Source organism: Sinocyclocheilus grahami, unplaced genomic scaffold, assembly GCF_001515645.1.
Source record: "Sinocyclocheilus grahami isolate Dianchi unplaced genomic scaffold, SAMN03320097.WGS_v1.1 scaffold63.1, whole genome shotgun sequence".
In the NCBI taxonomy this organism is placed as follows: Eukaryota; Metazoa; Chordata; class Actinopteri; order Cypriniformes; family Cyprinidae; genus Sinocyclocheilus; species Sinocyclocheilus grahami.
The window spans coordinates 32,714-51,053 of NW_015505242.1; the positions used below are offsets into that span (position 1 = coordinate 32,714).

The window sequence follows — 18,340 nt, forward strand, 5'->3', positions numbered from 1 at the left end:
AGGCAGCACTGAAATCCCTCAACTGAAGTCTTCATAAGATCAAAAGATCCACCATAATATATCAGTTCACTGTTTCCATGGCAATCCAACCATTAAGTGCACAATGAAGCTATTCTCTAGCACAAGAGAGTCATTTCACAAAGCAGAGCTTTCACTGCATCCTGGCGGCTGGTTTATATCTCTCTCTCTCGTAATCGCCCTCGTTGGCTTTCTTCATTCTCTGTCTGATTTTCAGCTGCTTCAGTCGGTTCTTGTCCACCTGTCTCTTTGCCAGAATAAAGCCAATGATTCCAGTAGGCAGGCCGAGCATCCTAGAAGAAAACATCTCCGTGTCAGTAGCCTGAAATACTTTTCACTACTGGTTTATTCTGACAGTACTTACCATGCATATCCAACTTTCATCAGTGGATTTTTGGCCTTTCTTTTGGGGATGTACTCAGGCCTGTTACCTTCCTCTTCCTCCTCCTCCTCCTCTTTCTTTTGTTGGTTGGTTTTGTTTTCAGGTTCAGCTGCTTTCTGTGTTTTCATAACTTTTGAAGACTCTGTCTTGGTGATGGTTTGTAAAGCGTAATGTCCGCAGTGTAGAGCTCTACTGTGCAAAACATTCTCCTGCAGTCTGAGATGGGCAACTCTCTGTTCAAAGGGAGATCTTATCCACAATGTCTTATTTGATAACTTATACAAACCTGAAAAAGGACGTTAAACAATCACATTCAGCCTACATTTATTTTCTATGCAGGTGCATCCTTACGTTACTGACCAACTACTAGATCACATATATAGTGTTTTGTGAAAATACCATTCGGTAACAAGATATCAAATTAAAAAAAGTTATGCAGTGCCATTAAGAAAGTATCCGTATTGCAGAGGAGTGTCAGATCTGATCAGGTGAGTAAAAATGTGTTCTAAAATAGTGGGTCATCCACTTCAAAAAGTATATGAATTATCATAAAAACTTTGTAAGGCTGCCCAATAATATTGTTTCTGAACCGAATCATGTGCTGTATAATGAAATAGTTCTTTCGCCATCTAATCGGTGGTTTAATGTTCCAAGATAGGTTTGTAGATAATGGGCCAGTGCATCATCTGCATCGCAGACTAGTACTTATTACTGTAGATATAGATATGGATAATAATTTTTACATTTGGCAGATGCTTTAATCCAAAACCATTCATGTTTTATTCTGGGGAATCAATTCCAGTTTCATCCCTAGATTACATCGTTACAGTTTAACAGCAGTAGTTGGCGATACGTGACTGTCTTCATAAAACAGTCACGGAACTTTATTCTGTCTAAAATGTAAGTTTCTCAATATTAACTTGTTTATTGAACTGGTGTTGTACACAAGCAATATTGGTCTAGGTATCAGCATGGCTGTGATTACATGTGGCCTCATGCCTACAGCTTAACAACACTTATGCTTATATTCGGAAAGACAACTTTCTTGCTCATATAATATCGCTTAATTATTTATCAGACTGATGAGATTTCCTGAAGTACTGGCATCTAATCTAACTCCTACATGCGAGGAGTCTGCACTACATGAGTAGTTCATCTTCCCAGAGTTCTCATTAGCCATATTTATCTTCAATGGTTGTTTGCATTCAATCAGTTGACAAGTACAGTATACTATTGCTGCATGAATTTCTTCTGTGCATGTCAAGCTTTTAAGGTGCACTCAAGGCAATGCAATGCAGCAGTAATTTAAAATGGTAACGGTGGTTTAAAAATCATATTTCATAAGTAAAAATGATGTACAGTCAATTTATTCAGATGTGTCATGATTTATTATTGAATTATATGTTAACATGTTTACCTACCTTGCAAAGTCGACCTCATCAGGTTCCGACAGGACGCGGCCATCTTTGTAGTGAGGAAGAGAACGCGTCACGCGCGTTCACGTGGTTTTGTGACGCACTCGTGTTTATTTAAAGGGGTCATATGATGCTGCTAAAGAGAACATTATTTTGTGTATTTGGTGTAATGAAATGTGTTTATGCGGTTTAAGATGAAAAAAAAACACGTTATTTTCCACATACTGTACATTATTGTTTCTCCTCTATGCGCCGCCTGTCGATTTTTACAAAGCTCATCGTTCTAAAAAAGCGAGGTGTGCTCTGATTGGCCAGCTATCCAGTGCATTATGATTGGCCGAATACCTCAAGCGTGAGACGGAAATGTTACGCCCCTCACCATACTGTGATGCCGTGCCTCGGAGCGACAAGACAAAAACATGAAAACCCATTATAAACGAGGCATTCCTTGCATCCAGTGGGGACATAATTATGTATTATAATGACTTATACTGTCTTTTTATGCGTTGCATTGCATCGTGCCGTGTAAACATAAAACCATGTCTGCATTTGTGATCGGAGAAATGACAAACAACAAGCGCTACTCTACACTGCCCAAAACTCGTGTTTGAATCATCAGTGGCAAATTATGTATATATAAAAAAGTACTTACAGGCTGTGAGTCAGAACAGCCGGCATTGTAGTCTACTCTACCAGAATCAGGAAACAGTCCTCCATAAAATGCTCTGCACACATCTGAATATTTGGGTTGAAGTGTTCTGGAATGGTGTTATAAATACAACTTAACCACTGATTTCTAGTCGTGTCCTCTTTTGAAAGGCCAAACAAAGTAGTTTCTTTTTCACAATGAAACACAGCGTCACACACGGTGGCCTTGAGTGAGCGGCGGCCGGCGGGCTTGCGACAACCACATGTGAGTCCACGGTGAAAGCCGATCCAGCGATCCACAGCGCAAAGTTGTAGTATTTCCTCAGCGACCAGCACGGATCAGCTCTAGGCATGACGAAGCGGATATCGTCCTCTTTTGGAAGACCAAACAAAGTAGTTTCGCTTTCGAAACACGGCGTCTTCACGACATGACGGCAGCAACAATACTACAGCGAGAATAAAAGTTACGCCTTCTTTCTTCGTGTGAACATTTGGGTGGCGTTATGCAAATCTTCCCACATCGTGACGTAGACATGTGGGGGCGTGTTTAATCGAGCCATTTTAGGTAGGCGTGGTTGACTCTTAACTTTTATAAAGAATATCTCTTTGGATTTGAGACTTTAGTCTTTGCAACTTTACAGATCTTTATGCACCAAGAGCTTGTAACACTTCAAAGAGAAAGGAAAATATCGTATCATATGACCCCTTTAACAAAAATACATTTGTTCAGAGACCTTTTTCACTCTTATGGGAAATTTTTCTCTTTGGCTTTACCAACTATCCTGACCAATAGGAACAGTACTTTTACTTGATTAATTTACTTGGAGACTGATTCAGATTTCACATTCATAAGTGTAAATTTACCAATAAGAAACCCAATTTTATGGTTTTGTTGACTGAAATATGAATATATATTGACCGTTTCAGAGACTCTTTGAATAAGAAAGCTGTAAGAACTTTAAAAGCTTGTGAACTTTATATTTATTTGATTTTTATATATGTATACGTGTACAGTATATTTACATTTAAATTTAGTCATTTAGCAGACGCTTTTATCCAAAGCGACTATATGTATATCTCTTTGTATCTTTGTTTTGAACTTTAATACTTACTTCCCCCTGGCGAATTTTTATTTGTTGTAATTTGTTTATTAATCTTTTTTTCTTCTTTTGTTTTAATTTCCCTTTTCTTCTTTTTGATGGTTTCATGTTATTGTTCTTTGAATAAAAAAAAAATCATAATTTGACATTTCTTAGTGAACATTTACATCAATCTTACAATCTTTTTTAATTTTACACAGGTTGCTTACCTATAATTAAATTAAAACCAAAAAAAACTAATAATTCAGTTGTTAGAATCGACTTGCACTTCTCGCAATTTGATAAGCTTTAGTTAATTTTAAGTTAATGTAAATATATATATTTTTAAAACAAACTTAAGCTTAGCCAAAATTAGACATTTTACATTTATATATTTATTAATATAAGCAAATGTCCCATTTAAAAATACAAGACATTTGAATGTGCAGTTTCTACTGACAACTGGCCAAGAATATTTGAAGTGATTTCCACACATGACTAGCATCTAATTTCTGTTTTAAACATAAACGAAAACTTGCTTTTCGGCAAATACATGTCATAAAATGTATTTCATAATGAACACAACTTCTTTTGACATTACACAAGGATAGCACTTTTAATAAAACATTATAAACTATATATGCAAAACATTACTAACATTCTAAAATGTTCTAAAACACATTTACAAAGAGCTTGTTTTTTCAAGGTCACAAATCCTCTTAAAAATTAAGATGTTTATAGCCATCCTTTCGAAGCAATGCAAAAATCGTTATGGGGAAAAAGCTAAAACCAGAGCAGAAGCAATTTACAAAAAGAGAAGAGACTGAAGAGGGACACCACCACTTCCTGATCACCATCTATCTAACAGTCTCTTATTTGGAGTTGATACAGCAGAGAATGTAAAGTTCAAAAAGTCTAGTCATCAAATGTGTAGTTGGGGTTGACCACCAGTGTAACATCTTCCTCCTGAGATTCTGTTCCTCTGGACTCAGCAGACCCTTTCAGCCCAGACTGTGTCAGCTCAATCAAAATATAATCCTGATGAAGATAAAAGTGAATAATTTTTTTATTTATATATATAAGACTTAATGTAGTCTCCAGACAACATTACACATAAAAGAGATTCAAATCACATGAAACTGTTTCCTTACACAGTGAACCAGTCTGTAGATAATTTTCTCTAACATTGTCTTCTTATTCATGAGTTCCATTTCTGAATCAATCTCGGATTCGATTTCCTTCAGGTACCAGTTCACTACTTCACTCTTCTTAAGTGCAGTCTCGTCCTCGGCTAGGAGAAATGGCGCAATACAAATTAGATTCCTGTGGGCTGTGTTTGTCTGACCATGTCATGTTGTTGTTATTATTGTTAAAAGTGCATAATAATTACTTGGACTTTATGCTAAGACTTGTACAGAGTGCTCACCTTCCTCAGCGTGACGCAGATGTAGCACTAACAGGTTAGAAATGCGTTTATACTCCGCAAATGACAGTCGCAGTGAAGGTTTAGTGCTTTCTTCGTTGACTCCGTGACCATTAATACCATTTGTGTGCTCATGACCATTCACTTCTCCATTAACATCTCCATTCACACCGTTCGGTGCATCATGCCCTAAAAAGAGCAAGAAAACAGAAGTATGTTTAGAACAGTGGTACTTTTTGACTCTAAGACCCTCTTATCTAGGCTTATATGTACCTCTGGTACTTCTGTTGTAATAAAAATGAACTCAAAAATATGATATTTTTTTGTTTTTGTAGTATTTTAAAGGGATAGTCCAGCCAAAAATGTAGTCTGTCATCATTTCCAAACCTGTTACAAACCTGTATGACTTACATTCTTCTGTCGAACGTAAAAGAAGACATTTTGAAGAATGTTGATAACAAAACCCTTTCGGTTCGCAACATTCTCAAAATATCTTTTGTGTTCCACAGAAGAATGTAAGTCATACAGGTTTGGATCAACATGAAGGTGAGTAAATGATGACAGACTTTTCAATTTTGTGTGCACTATACTTTTAAGTAAGAATAATATAAATGCATAATAATTACTTGGACTTTATGCTAAGACTTGTACAGAGTGCTCACCTTCCTCAGCGTGACGCAGATGTAGCACTAACAGGTTAGAAATGCGTTTATACTCCGCAAATGACAGTCGCAGTGAAGGTTTAGTGCTTTCTTCGTTGACTCCGTGACCATTAATACCATTTGTGTGCTCATGACCATTCACTTCTCCATTAACATCTCCATTCACACCGTTCGGTGCATCATGCCCTAAAAAGAGCAAGAAAACAGAAGTATGTTTAGAACAGTGGTACTTTTTGACTCTAAGACCCTCTTATCTAGGCTTATATGTACCTCTGGTACTTCTGTTGTGATAAAAATGAACTCAAAAATATGATATTTTTTTGTTTTTGTAGTATTTTAAAGGGATAGTCCAGCCAAAAAAGTAGTCTGTCATCATTTCCAAACCTGTTACAAACCTGTATGACTTACATTCTTCTGTCGAACGTAAAAGAAGATATTTTGAAGAATGTTGATAACAAAACACTTTCGGTTCGCAACATTCTCAAAATATCTTTTGTGTTCCACAGAAGAATGTAAGTCATACAGGTTTGGATCAACATGAAGGTGAGTAAATGATGACAGACTTTTCAATTTTGTGTGCACTATACTTTTAAGTAAGAATAATATAACTACATTTAAATAACCAGGGCCCCCTGGTTGATAACCATTGGTTTAGAAACATGTTGCGCTAGACTGATTTATCAAAATGACTTTAGTTAGAGGCAGAAACGAAGTACACAAATCAAGTACTTGAGTAAAAGTACAGATACGTATAATCAAATATTACTCCAGTAAAAGTAAAAGTACTCCTTTTTCAATTATACTTGAGTGAAAGTACAAAAGTACTCGATTTTTTTATGTACTTAAGTAAAAAAGTACTGATAGATTTATTTTGCAATTTTACTTAAATTTTATTTACTTAATACGTAATTTAGGCTACTTAATTTAATTTATATTAGCACATCTTTTTTATTATCCTACTGCTCAAAATACCTGGGATTTTCCCAAAATAACCACTATATGGAGTCAAGATATATTTTTGTTGATGATATGGACTACGTTGACGAGAGTGATGTAGTAATGTTCACTGTGAAGCTTACACTGCGAAGTACCTGAGAGAAAACAGATCTGACCATCTGATTTTCACCAGTAAGAAAAAAGTGTTTTAAAGCTGGTTGTTTAGCAGAACATCACAGTTATATATGACATGAGAATAAGGCTTGAAGTTAGGAAGAACATTTTAAGGAAAATATAATTATATTATATTAATTTTCTTCTCAAACCTTGTCTGTGGTGTAAAAACACCCCTGACCAAATGCCCCCAGAGGGCATCACTTCCCACTTTTTGATAATTACTGTAGTTACCATGTTCTGAACATCACATCCTTTATTTACCCCCAGATGTAATCTATCTAGGTTGTTGAATAAAAATATTTGGAGTGTCGGAGCACGTGATATATTATAAGGAGTAACGATATGTTTTATGAAATGTAGTGAAGTAAAATTTACTCAAAATAAAACTACTCCAGTAAAGTACAGATACTTGAAAATTTTAATTAAGTATAGTAACAAAATAAAACTACTCCGTTACTGTTCACCACTACTTTTAGCTTTTCACTTGCAAACTATTTCATTGAAAAAATAAATCATGGGGCAGTCGGTATGCGTATGTTTTTGTCTCTGTGTGCAAGTGTGTGTCTGTATAGTATGTGTGTGATTGTAGAGAGAAAGCGGAAGAACGAAAGTGTGCTTTCCATTGATAATTAAGAGATAATTTAGTTGGAAAAACATGGAAATTGCTTGTCATTTTTATCCTGTTGTTAGTCATACTTGTTTGCTTAGTGAGTGTCTTTCTGGGTTTTGGTTCATTTGCTGTTGTATGTTGCAAGAACCTTTGCAATAACTGAAATAATTTGGTGAATTGATATGGAGTGACATTTGACAGACCTGAACTACTAAATAGTTTCACATCTTAGAATGTTTACTAATACATTATTAATATTAATGGACAAGAGCTGACAGCGAAAACAGCTGTATTTTTATTAACTAACATCAACAAAAACTAATAAATTCTGTAACCAATAAATGTGTTAATATAGATATAGTATATAATAAATAGTTTATTTTAGTTAATTTATTTGAATTAAGCATTAACTAATGGGACCTTATTGTTACCAACATTTTTAACTAATATTGATATTTATTTTAGAGATTAGCTGACCAAAATCCTCTCAGGAAACAAAAACCATGCTCTCGTGTTTCTCTTTTTTTCATACACACCTCATCACAACAGTGCATCCTTGCCATGCTCTCAGAAAGACGAATCAAGCTTTCCAGCTGGCGGACTGTGATTCTCCAGGCTGATTTAGTGACTCCGGAGCCGTCCCGCTGTCTCAGACGCTTGTACTGCTCCACAATGAACTCCTCAGACTCCTTTGAGATCTGATACCACGCACACACAGATCGAGACACAGTTAAGAAATAGCTGACATTGTGACAATGAGATCAAATGCGTAGCATACAAAAACTAAACCAAATGAAAAAAGGATTCACACACAAAAACGTAGGCAGAAAAAGTGCCAAGTGCAAAACATTTTTGGTTCAAGCATACACCTGCTTGAAGTGTCTACAAAAGCTTTTGCCTGTATTTTTGTGTGCAGATCCTTTTTCCTTCTGGTTCTAATTATATCAGGGAAGAATGATGATAAATCTTCCTGTCACTCACCTTTGGTTTGAACTGGCGAGCAAACAGCAGGAATCTGCGAATCTCATCTAGACTGTAGACCCGATCGACAGAATTCTGAATTCTGGAGTGGAGATCCACTATACGTCTGGCTATGGCATAATCAGTGACCTGAAGGGAGAGACAGAGGGATTTACTAACAGTCTAACAACATCCTGCTGTATCCACAATCATCTTCATAGGCTGTTGCATTGTTGGCTCATACTTCATTGCAGTCGTCTACCAGGATGAAGAAGAGATCAAAACGTGACATGATGGGTGCTGTCAGGTTGATGTTCTGTTTGAGAGATTTGGAGCGGTCGTAACGCCCGCTCACTGGGTTTGCTGCAGCCAAGATGGATGTGCGAGCATTCAGAGTGGCCTACAATTTGACAAAATATAGTCTTTTATGGAACAATTATAAAATATGACAACCATTATGGTTAGGGGTATGCAATATACCGGTTGACACGATAAACCAGTAGAAATCTGGATTATCGTCTCTATTGCAGTTTATGTTAAGTTTACGCTATGCCTTCATCCGCTGGAACGCAACTCTTTAGTGAACGCTTGTACTACAGTTAGCGGAAGCTAGAGATTACGGTTTATAAAGTTTTAAAAAGTGAGTGACGTGTGGCCAAGTATGGTGACCCATACTAGGAATTAGTGCTCTGCATGTATCCCATCCTAAGTGCACACACACAGCAGTGAACACACACACACCATGAACACACACCCGGAGCAGTGGGCAGCCATTTATGCAGCACCCGGGGAGCAGTTGAGGGTTCGGTGCCTTGCTCAAAGGCACCTCAGTCGTGGTATTGAAGGTGGGAGAGAGTGCTGTACATTCACTCCCCCCACCTACAATCCCTGCCCCCTACAATCCCTGCCGGTACGAGACTCAACCCCACAACCTTTGGGTTACAAGTCCGACTCTCTAACCATTAGGCCACAACTTCTCCCCATGGCCGTGTGGAGTACATTTAATCAAAATCCACCATTCACTGCCATTATAAAGCTTGGAAGAGCCAGGACATTTTTTTATATAACTCCGATTGTATTCGTCTAAAAGAAGAAAGTCATATACACCTAGGACGGCTTGAGGGTGAATAAATCATTGCGTAATTTTCATTTTTGGGTGAACTATCCCTTTAAAGTGCCCCTATTATGGATTTTTGAAAACTACCTTTCATGCAGTGTGTAACACAGCTCTAAGTGAATGAAAACATCCTGAAAAGTTTTAAATCTGAAAGTGCAGTGTGTATAAAGTTATTGTCTCTTAAAAAAAAGAGTCGACTCTGAATCATTGAAACGAGTCGTGTTTCATGTTGACTTCACCATGAAACATTAGCATATTGCCCACCCACTTGTTGGTCTTTTTGCGTTGGCCTGAATGAAAATGCTAATTCATTCTTTGCCACGAGGTGCAGCTTTTGGAGCGTAAAATAGCGTTTTCCCCGGTAACGCTGTACACAAAGCAGCGCTTACAAAGGCTGCTTTATCAAGCATTATGACATAAAAATTAGACCAATCGGACCAATCACCGCAGATTAGCGTCACGCAAAGTATGGGTTTGGAAAAAAGAATCATTAAATGAATCGTTTGGGAGTTGTTGAGCAAATAAGGTAAAAATAAATGCATATTATAATACAATGAAAGTGTTTTTTGACCTTGCATGCATGTCAACCTGTTGTTGGGGACTCCCAAAACCAAAATATGAACCTTTCATTACCCATAATAAGGGCACTTTAATGTTCACAGCTGAAAATGTATGTGGATGTGTCTGTATATTAGATCCATCCCGAATAATTACCGTATCACATTTTTTAAATCCAAACTGCTAGTAGAAATATGTCACAAATGCACTGATGCCTGTTTAAGCGAATATGTGTCCTATAAATCTGCATTTTAATCTTTGACTCTTACCTTGACCCCTGCTTTGGTGATGGAGATGGTCTGTTGCTCCATAGCCTCATGGATAGCCACTTGGTCTCTCATTTCCATCTTATCAAACTCATCAATGCAGCAAACACCCTATGGACAACAATAGCAAATCAATAGGGATTCAGTGACAAAACATACTTGGATGCACAGGGGTTTTACACAAATAATTTGTGAAAATAACTCACATTGTCAGCCAACATGAGCGCTCCGGCTTCAATGACAAACTCATGTGATTCCTCATCTCTCACCACAGCAGCTGTGAGACCGGCCGCGCTGGAGGCTTTACCGCTGGTGTAGACCGCACGTGGACTGAACTCCTCAACATGCCTGAATGACAGCCAAACTGTGAGAACTAATACATCTTCTCATTTTTTAAACACAATTTGGAAGAAAACGTCACAACTATTTAAAATGTCAGTAAAATATTTAAATGTCAGTTATTCGCTCTATAATTAAAACTCTAAAAACACTGTCTGATATGTGTTTTATCCTACAGTTTTTAACCTGTTCAAGAAGAATCACATTAGTATAGTCCGGTAACAGTGCTCGTGCTTTAGAAGATGGATCCTGTAAGTCTTACTTAAGGAACTGGCTCTTGGCTGTGCTGGGGTCTCCCACGATGCAGACGTTGATGTCTCCTCTCAGAGATGTGCCCTCCATGGTGGTTTTGGGAACACCTCCAAACAACATGAGCAGAATCCCCCGCTTTACCTCATCATTACCTGAAAACAACAGACTTCATATCAGAAATAACAGAATTTACTGTATCACATGTCTAGTCAAGATAACTTAAAAATTAGTTTTGTATGATAATTTATATTAACAGGTTTTATTCTAAATCTATTTTATGACTAAATCCACACAACTACATTTGGTTACACGACAGATCAGGTAGAAATAGCTCTTTAAAGGGTTAAAAAAATTATCATTTACTTACTTAGCTTGTGTCATTCCAAACCCATTACATTTTTGTTCATCTTTACAAATGAAGATTTTTTATAAAAAAGTTCATAAAGAGAAATCCATACGAATCAAGCAATTTAATCCAAGTCTTATGAAGAGACACATATAAACATTAATCAATGCACATACATAGAGCACATCAAATATGGTAAACAGCAGCTAAAATGTGCTTGCTTGACGTGCCAGAACAGCTTGGTTCATATGGATTACTTTTACAATGTCTTTATGAATTTTTTAAAGCATCAAAGTTTTGGGAAATTGGGCTTCACATGGAGAAACAAACATTTCTCTAATTTCATTAAAAATATATCTTTATTTGTGTTTAGAGGAAAAATATAAATATTATGCGATTATAAAAATATGAGGTTGAGTAATTGATGACTGATTTTCATTTTAGGGTAAACTATCCCTTTAGGGTAACAACTGCAAATTTACACTTTTTACAATGTTTATTTATCTGCATTATATCTGCCAAATCACTCTCCTATTACTGCTTTCACCATTGGCTGCTGAAAAATTCCTACTGGTTGACAACTTATATGTGAATTCATTTTGATTAGGGATGCACAATATTAGATTTTACCGATATCCAATATGCTATTATGGCCGATAACCGATAACGATACATGTTTCCTTTTATTCTGAAACAACACCAAGTCTCTCCTGTGCACAAATTATAAGTAAATTATTTTTTATTTTGGTTAGCTTTGAGCAAAAACGTATTTGCTAGAACTAATCAATATTATTAAAGTTATTTTTTTAATGTGAGTACATTGAAAGCCTTGAAAATAACTATAATAAAATCAATCTCTGCAATTTGTTTGCTTTTGTGTGTTTTTTTTAAGACAGAAGCAGTTGAAACCTTAACATTTTATTTGTGATTTAACATTAATAGATGGTTTAAAGCTAAATAACTGTTACAATTCTAAAAATATTGTATTTAAGTTTTCATAATCCATTTGAAATAATATATCAAATATTAATGAATAAAGCTGTATATATTAAATTACTTAATTTACAAGTGTCATGTTTGTAGCTTTTATTAATGTAAGCGTTTGCTTCTGACCTTTAATTCAAAACAGACTTGTGATTTAGAAACACAAGTATCTTAATGTTATTTGTGTATTTTACGTTTCATTTTATTACAAGTAGGCCAACAGCGCCCCCTAATTCCATAAAAGGTCTTATTAGATGGGCATTAGGACCCAGGGGAGGCTTTAGCTGCTGCAGGCACTAGTCTACAGTATTTCCTCTATCACACACTGGACGTGTCATTCTGTACATACTTTCTCAAATTAAATGCAGCAATCCAAAACATTGAATGTAATCATGATTCAGGCAAAGGTTTGCTTCAAGAATGACCACACTGCTGTCATCTTAGCAATAGCACACCCTGAGCACATGTGAGCAATTCGTCTTATCGGCATCAATTTGTTCAAATCGACTGATGCCGATGTTTACATTTTGAGCCTTTATCGGCCGATACCGATAATGTTCCGATAATATCGTGCATCCCTAATTTTGATTGCATCAATTTGTGTTTGTGTCCAACTTAGAATAAGAAATATTGTTGTTTTTTAGTGACTAACCATGAATGGTAGGGAAGAGGCTGGTGCAGAGGTTGTGGTAGAGGTTTTTATCTTGACTCATCTCAAACACCTTCTCCCACTCCTGTACCGACATCTGTTTCTTGATACTTTCTGCCGTCTGCTCCTCATCCCGGATCTCCTTACCGCCAAACTACAAACAGAGACATCCCATTAAAATAATCTACTATATAACAGAAAATGAGATCTTCATGCCATAATGGTGGGCTTCACTCTTACTCTGGGATTGGTGGGGGCTACATGGCATGCCAAGAATGCAAGTTTGTAGGAAAGTTCTCTGACACCCAGAGCTTTAAGCCCACGAAGACCCTCATTCTCGTAACCTTGCACCCCAGCTGTACGAGAACTGGTCTCAGCACGCACACCTGAAACAAACATAATTGCATACTCAGACTTATTACCGCTGTATAAATATTAGTGATGACCGACTGGATGAGAGATGTGTACCTGGTGTGGACAGTTGGGATACATCTGGCACAACAATGAGGGAGCCAATGAAGTCACATTTGTCACCGGCCTGTGCCGACTCCACAGCCTCAGCCCGCAGAATCACCTCCATACTACGAGGAATGGAGCCCCGTGGCAGCTCAGCCTGTGTCTCCTGGATACGTACCTGAAATCAAGGCAAGTAAAACATCAAAACACACTTACAACACTTTAAAACACAGTACAGCAATCAACAATGGCACGGAGCTAGTATGATGAAATGTCAACCGCTCAGTCATCCTGACAGAATGCAACAGAATAGGAAAGAGTTATAAAAATGTAACATTCAAGCATGTGATAGGCCCTGTCCCAAATGGCACCCTAAACCCTCACAGTCTTCCTCTGAGTACGGACTTTCATGACGTAATGCCGCTGTGACTGTCGGGTAGAAATCTGCTGCGGAGCTCGCCCCGGTGCGGGCTCGGCAGAAGTGCACATTGAGGGCGCATAGCAGCCGCAAAGGGGGCACTCACGAGCACCCTTTTGAACGCTAAAATGATGAATGGGACATCCTACGGTGCCATTGTAAGACCGCAAGTGCACATGAAGTCTTCCATTTGGGACAGGGCCATATTGTTTCCTGGCTCTTCCTATATAGGGCTGTGCGATTAAAGCCAAAATCCAATTGCAGAGACTGTTATTTAATTAATTAAACATTTGTGCTCTGTTTCAAAGTGAAAATATTAATTATTTTTTACAGCGAAATATTACAATAGTAATATTTTTGTTCAATATATTATTTAATAATAAAAACAATTATTGTTATTTTAAAGCATATTTATAAGTAATCATAACATTTTTGGCCAGCCATAAAAACCAGCATGGCAAACCTTGAGTTTTTTCTTTAAATTGCATTTTAAATCAAAATTGCCATTTTTTTATTAGAAATATCACAAATAAATTTAAAAACAGAAATTGTTCAGCCCTATGCCACTAGAAACTGACATTTGAAACATCTGTTGAAACACCTTTTTATTTTCAATATTTACTGATTTAATTATTTTATTTAGTAAACTTTAGTTCTCCATTCACTTCAAATATGAATGGCCTTTTTTATTTTTTAAATTTAAATTTAAGGTTTATTTTTTTTAAATATTATTGCAAATTATCATGTAAAATATAGCTTTTTTTGACACTTCACTTGTGTGTTGCAGAAAATGTTTAGCAGAAAAATGGCAAATTTCTCATTTTTTCTCAAATATCCTTACCCATGTGACATCATCAACTACAAAACAGCCATTTTGAACTTTACCTATACATGCTTTGCACTGTAATTTCTCTATCATTTCACGACAGGAAAGGGGGTTTACCAAAGAACATACAAATCTACGGCTTCCTGTCATACCTTCTGGAAGTCGATGAATTTGGATTTGTTTGTGTCCAGGAGAAAGCGTCTACGGTTGTTGCACACAGGATTGCGGCAAATGCTCGGCTGAGTGTATTTAAACTGCTGATCCACATCCTTTATCACTCCCTGACAGTCCAAGCACAGGAAGGTCCCGCTCACCAGCTCCGGGTGAACCGGGTGAGTACGAACAACCTGGCCACTGATGCGCACGAGTGAGCCAGCCTTCGCCACGGTCAACTCACGGATCCTGCATGGAACCCAGAACAGGAGCACATTAGTTAGGGAGGCATTGGTTCAGAATTGACAGTATTTTAATTCGAAATGATTAATTAGTCATCACACTGTCTTATAATTCTCTTTACTTGTGTCTGGTCGGTAGATCCTGGAAGGCAACATAGAATTCCTTTGAGGTAGGAACTTCTCCATGATCCCGAGCAAAATTACGCAAAGCATGGCACAGGTAGGGGTAAAGTCTAATACAAAACAGAACAAAATTTTACTTTGTACATGCAGGTAAAAACTGTGTGTTATCAGTTTCATAAAGCAGTTAAAGCCTGTACCAAATGTTCATCAATTTGCAGTACATACTCATATTACACACGCTACTACACAATAACTGCACATCTGAGATTATGGGTTACATGATAATGTTTCAGGGTTTTAAGCGTTAATAATTACATTACTGAGAACTTACAATGAAACAGTAAGATGTAGTGTTGGGTCATTCTTGAACGATTCGTTCATTTTGAACAAATCTTTAATGTGACTCGGGAAGAACGAGTCATCTCGGGGAGTGATTCGTTCAGTTGCGCATGCGCAACATCCTATAGGTTCTGTACTGGAATTAGTCAAGTAGTTCACCTGTTTCGAGTCTTCGGGTTTTTCCGAGTCGTTCATTCATCATGTGACAGCCCCATAAGGTAAGTAGTAGACGTATTAGGGAAGTAACACGTAACATTTTAATTATATTTTGCTAAAATGAACGAAATGACTCGAAAAAAGATTCGTTCATTTTGCTGAACGAGACTCAAAGGTCCGAGTCCGTGAAATGATCCGAACTTCCCATCACTAGTAAGATGAACGCAGCAAGGTATATGGTGACTAAATTCAAAAGCGATTTTGATTTTTCTTTTGGATCCATTCACACCTGTAGAACTCTTCCTGGATGGCGGTTGCCAGTTCTTGATTAAAGCCCTCCAGGTCCGTAAAACTGACCACGAGTGTGTTCCTTTCCGGCCGGATCAACTCCTCTGCGTCCCGCAGGTACTTCACTTCTCCATCACTATTCTGAAACCTGCGGAGCGGTACACAAAACTATTACTATCAAATTATGATTACGACCAAAAATGAATACAAATCACACGCAAAATATAATTATTATACAAATAGCAAAGAAATGAATGTTCACGTGCAGAAGTGTAATGTTCAAGCAAACGTATTAATCTTATAATGCCGTATAAATATATTATGAAGTTTAACATGAAATCATGCGACTAATGTTAGTGTAAAAACGTGTAATGTTTTATAGGTATTATTGCTATTATTCAATATGGTTACCCATCGTGTACCGTTTCGTGATACTGAAGAACAATAAGGAACACCTCATTTACTCACTCTTCCAAAAAAGCCTGGAATAGTTTTTGGCATTTTTCCGCCAGTTCGTCCTTGATCATCTGCCCAGCAGTCGGATTTGCTCCATGTTCCATAAGATCCATTTTTGTAATAAGTTGTTATTACAAAGTTATAACAAATATGTAGTCTCCGTCCCGTCTAGCACAAAGAAGCAAGCGAGCCGCTTCAGAAGCTTTCGCGCGAAATGCTGTACCATGTGATTATTTCGCGCCACCAGGATCCAATCAGATTGTTGCTTTTAGGTGCTGCCGCTACAATTGGACAATTGTGGCCAATCATTTTCGAGCTTTCTGTTGGGGGCATGGCATCATGTTGAGGTTAGACAGTTTCAATAAAGATTGAAACTATAGAAAAATGTCAGCAATTGAAATAAAATAGGAAAAGTATTTGTTAATATGAAAATATGGGGGTTACTCAAAACTTAGCGTCTTAGAAGTTTGATTGATCGGGTAGACCCATATAGTGCATAAAGTATAAATAATAATCGTGCTGTTTTAACGTTAATTATATATTTTTAATCAAGTGGCTAAAACTTAAGTTGGCAAGTTGTTATGTGGCATTATGTATAAAAATATTTTTTTTCACGTGATACCTGTTACTGTTCTCTGCGCTGGTGAGGTTGAACCATATTATAGTTCTTTTTGTGATTATTGAATAGGGCATTATTTTACAATTTTATAGAAATTGCTATGTTGGATATATATATATATATATATATATATATATATATATGTTGTATATATATATATATATATATATATATATATATATATATATATATATATATATATATATATATATATATATATATTATGCTAGTATTGTTGCCTCGATGAAAATTTCAAAATGCAATAAATTGTCTTGCACAAAGTATCAATATAGGAAAACAAAAACTTGTAACAGATATTTAGCAGTTATTTGTGACATCGCTTGCCACCCGCCGTTACTTTGAATTGTTATCGCTGCAGGTCATGTGCCTCACTTAATGACTGACACAAATATTTATTCTATCTGTTGCTATCAACGTGATTCCTGGTTATTTTTCTTAGCACACTATGTATTGTCAGGATTTAATGAATTGCCTTCTGTCAGCAGTAGATGGCGCTATTTCTATATTATATGTAAACAGACAGCTTTTTAATCAAGCCAGCAGATGGCGCCATTCCTAGTTTTAAATCATGCATAAAAACTTTTTTTTTTATTTCTCTTTCAAAAACAAACATAGAGAGATACTTAACGTCAAACAGAACACAGACAAAAATTGGGGATACATAACAAATATACATCATGGAGGGTAAAACATTACATTTTACAAATAATATTTTTAATATGAGAGACGTTTTTATACATTTCTTGTTTCTAGTGATTGAAATCAATGAATCATAAAATATTTTAAAGGGGTCATATGATGCGATTTCAATTTTTTCTTTCTCTTTGGAGTGTTACAAGCCCTTGGTGCATAAAGAAGATCTGTAAAGTTGCAAAGACTAAAGTCTCAAATCCAAAGAGATATTCTTTATAAAAGTTAAGAGTCAGCCACGCCTACCTAAAACGGCTCGTTCTAACACGCCCCACATATCTACTTCACTATGTGGTAAGATTTGCATAACGCCACCCAAATGGTCAGGCAAAGAAAGAAGGCGTAACTTTTATTCTCGCTGTAGTATTGTTGCCGCCGCCATGTTGTGAATGCGCTGTGTGCTTCGTTGTGAAAGCGAAACTACTTTGTTTGGTCTTCCAAAAGAGGACGATATCTGCTTCGTCATGCCTAGAGCTGATCCGTGCTGGTTGCTGAGGAAATACTATAACTTTGCGCTGTGTAACTTTTTAACCGTGCATCGGCTTTCACCGTGGACGAAGCGGAGTCCAGCCCGGAGTCGTCACATGTGGTTGCTGCAAGCCCTCCGGATGCTCCTTCGTCGAATCCGCAGGCTGCGCCGTTCTCATGCCCGCCGCCTCTGCTCACTCTATGAGTTATTACACTTAATATCCATGATATTAATACCGCCAATAACACGATTTGGAATTCTGT

At 36.9% G+C, this 18,340-nt stretch overlaps 1 protein-coding gene across 1 annotated transcript; it reads right to left on the reverse strand.

Moving 5' to 3' along the window:
* Positions 1–4,290: 4,290 nt before the first annotated feature.
* On the reverse strand, positions 4,291–16,456 carry LOC107584811 (zygotic DNA replication licensing factor mcm6-B-like). Its single transcript, XM_016271578.1, has 17 exons — positions 16,291–16,456; positions 15,824–15,970; positions 15,039–15,149; positions 14,674–14,923; positions 13,290–13,455; positions 13,062–13,207; positions 12,825–12,975; positions 10,853–10,994; positions 10,458–10,599; positions 10,255–10,362; positions 8,555–8,710; positions 8,332–8,460; positions 7,883–8,048; positions 5,628–5,813; positions 4,969–5,154; positions 4,694–4,833; positions 4,291–4,580 (listed from the first exon to the last, which is right to left on the reverse strand). Exons 1-17 carry the CDS (start codon positions 16,389–16,391, stop codon positions 4,458–4,460), a joined length of 2,550 nt encoding a protein of 849 aa, XP_016127064.1. The 5' UTR covers positions 16,392–16,456; the 3' UTR covers positions 4,291–4,457.
* Positions 16,457–18,340: the final 1,884 nt, after the last annotated feature.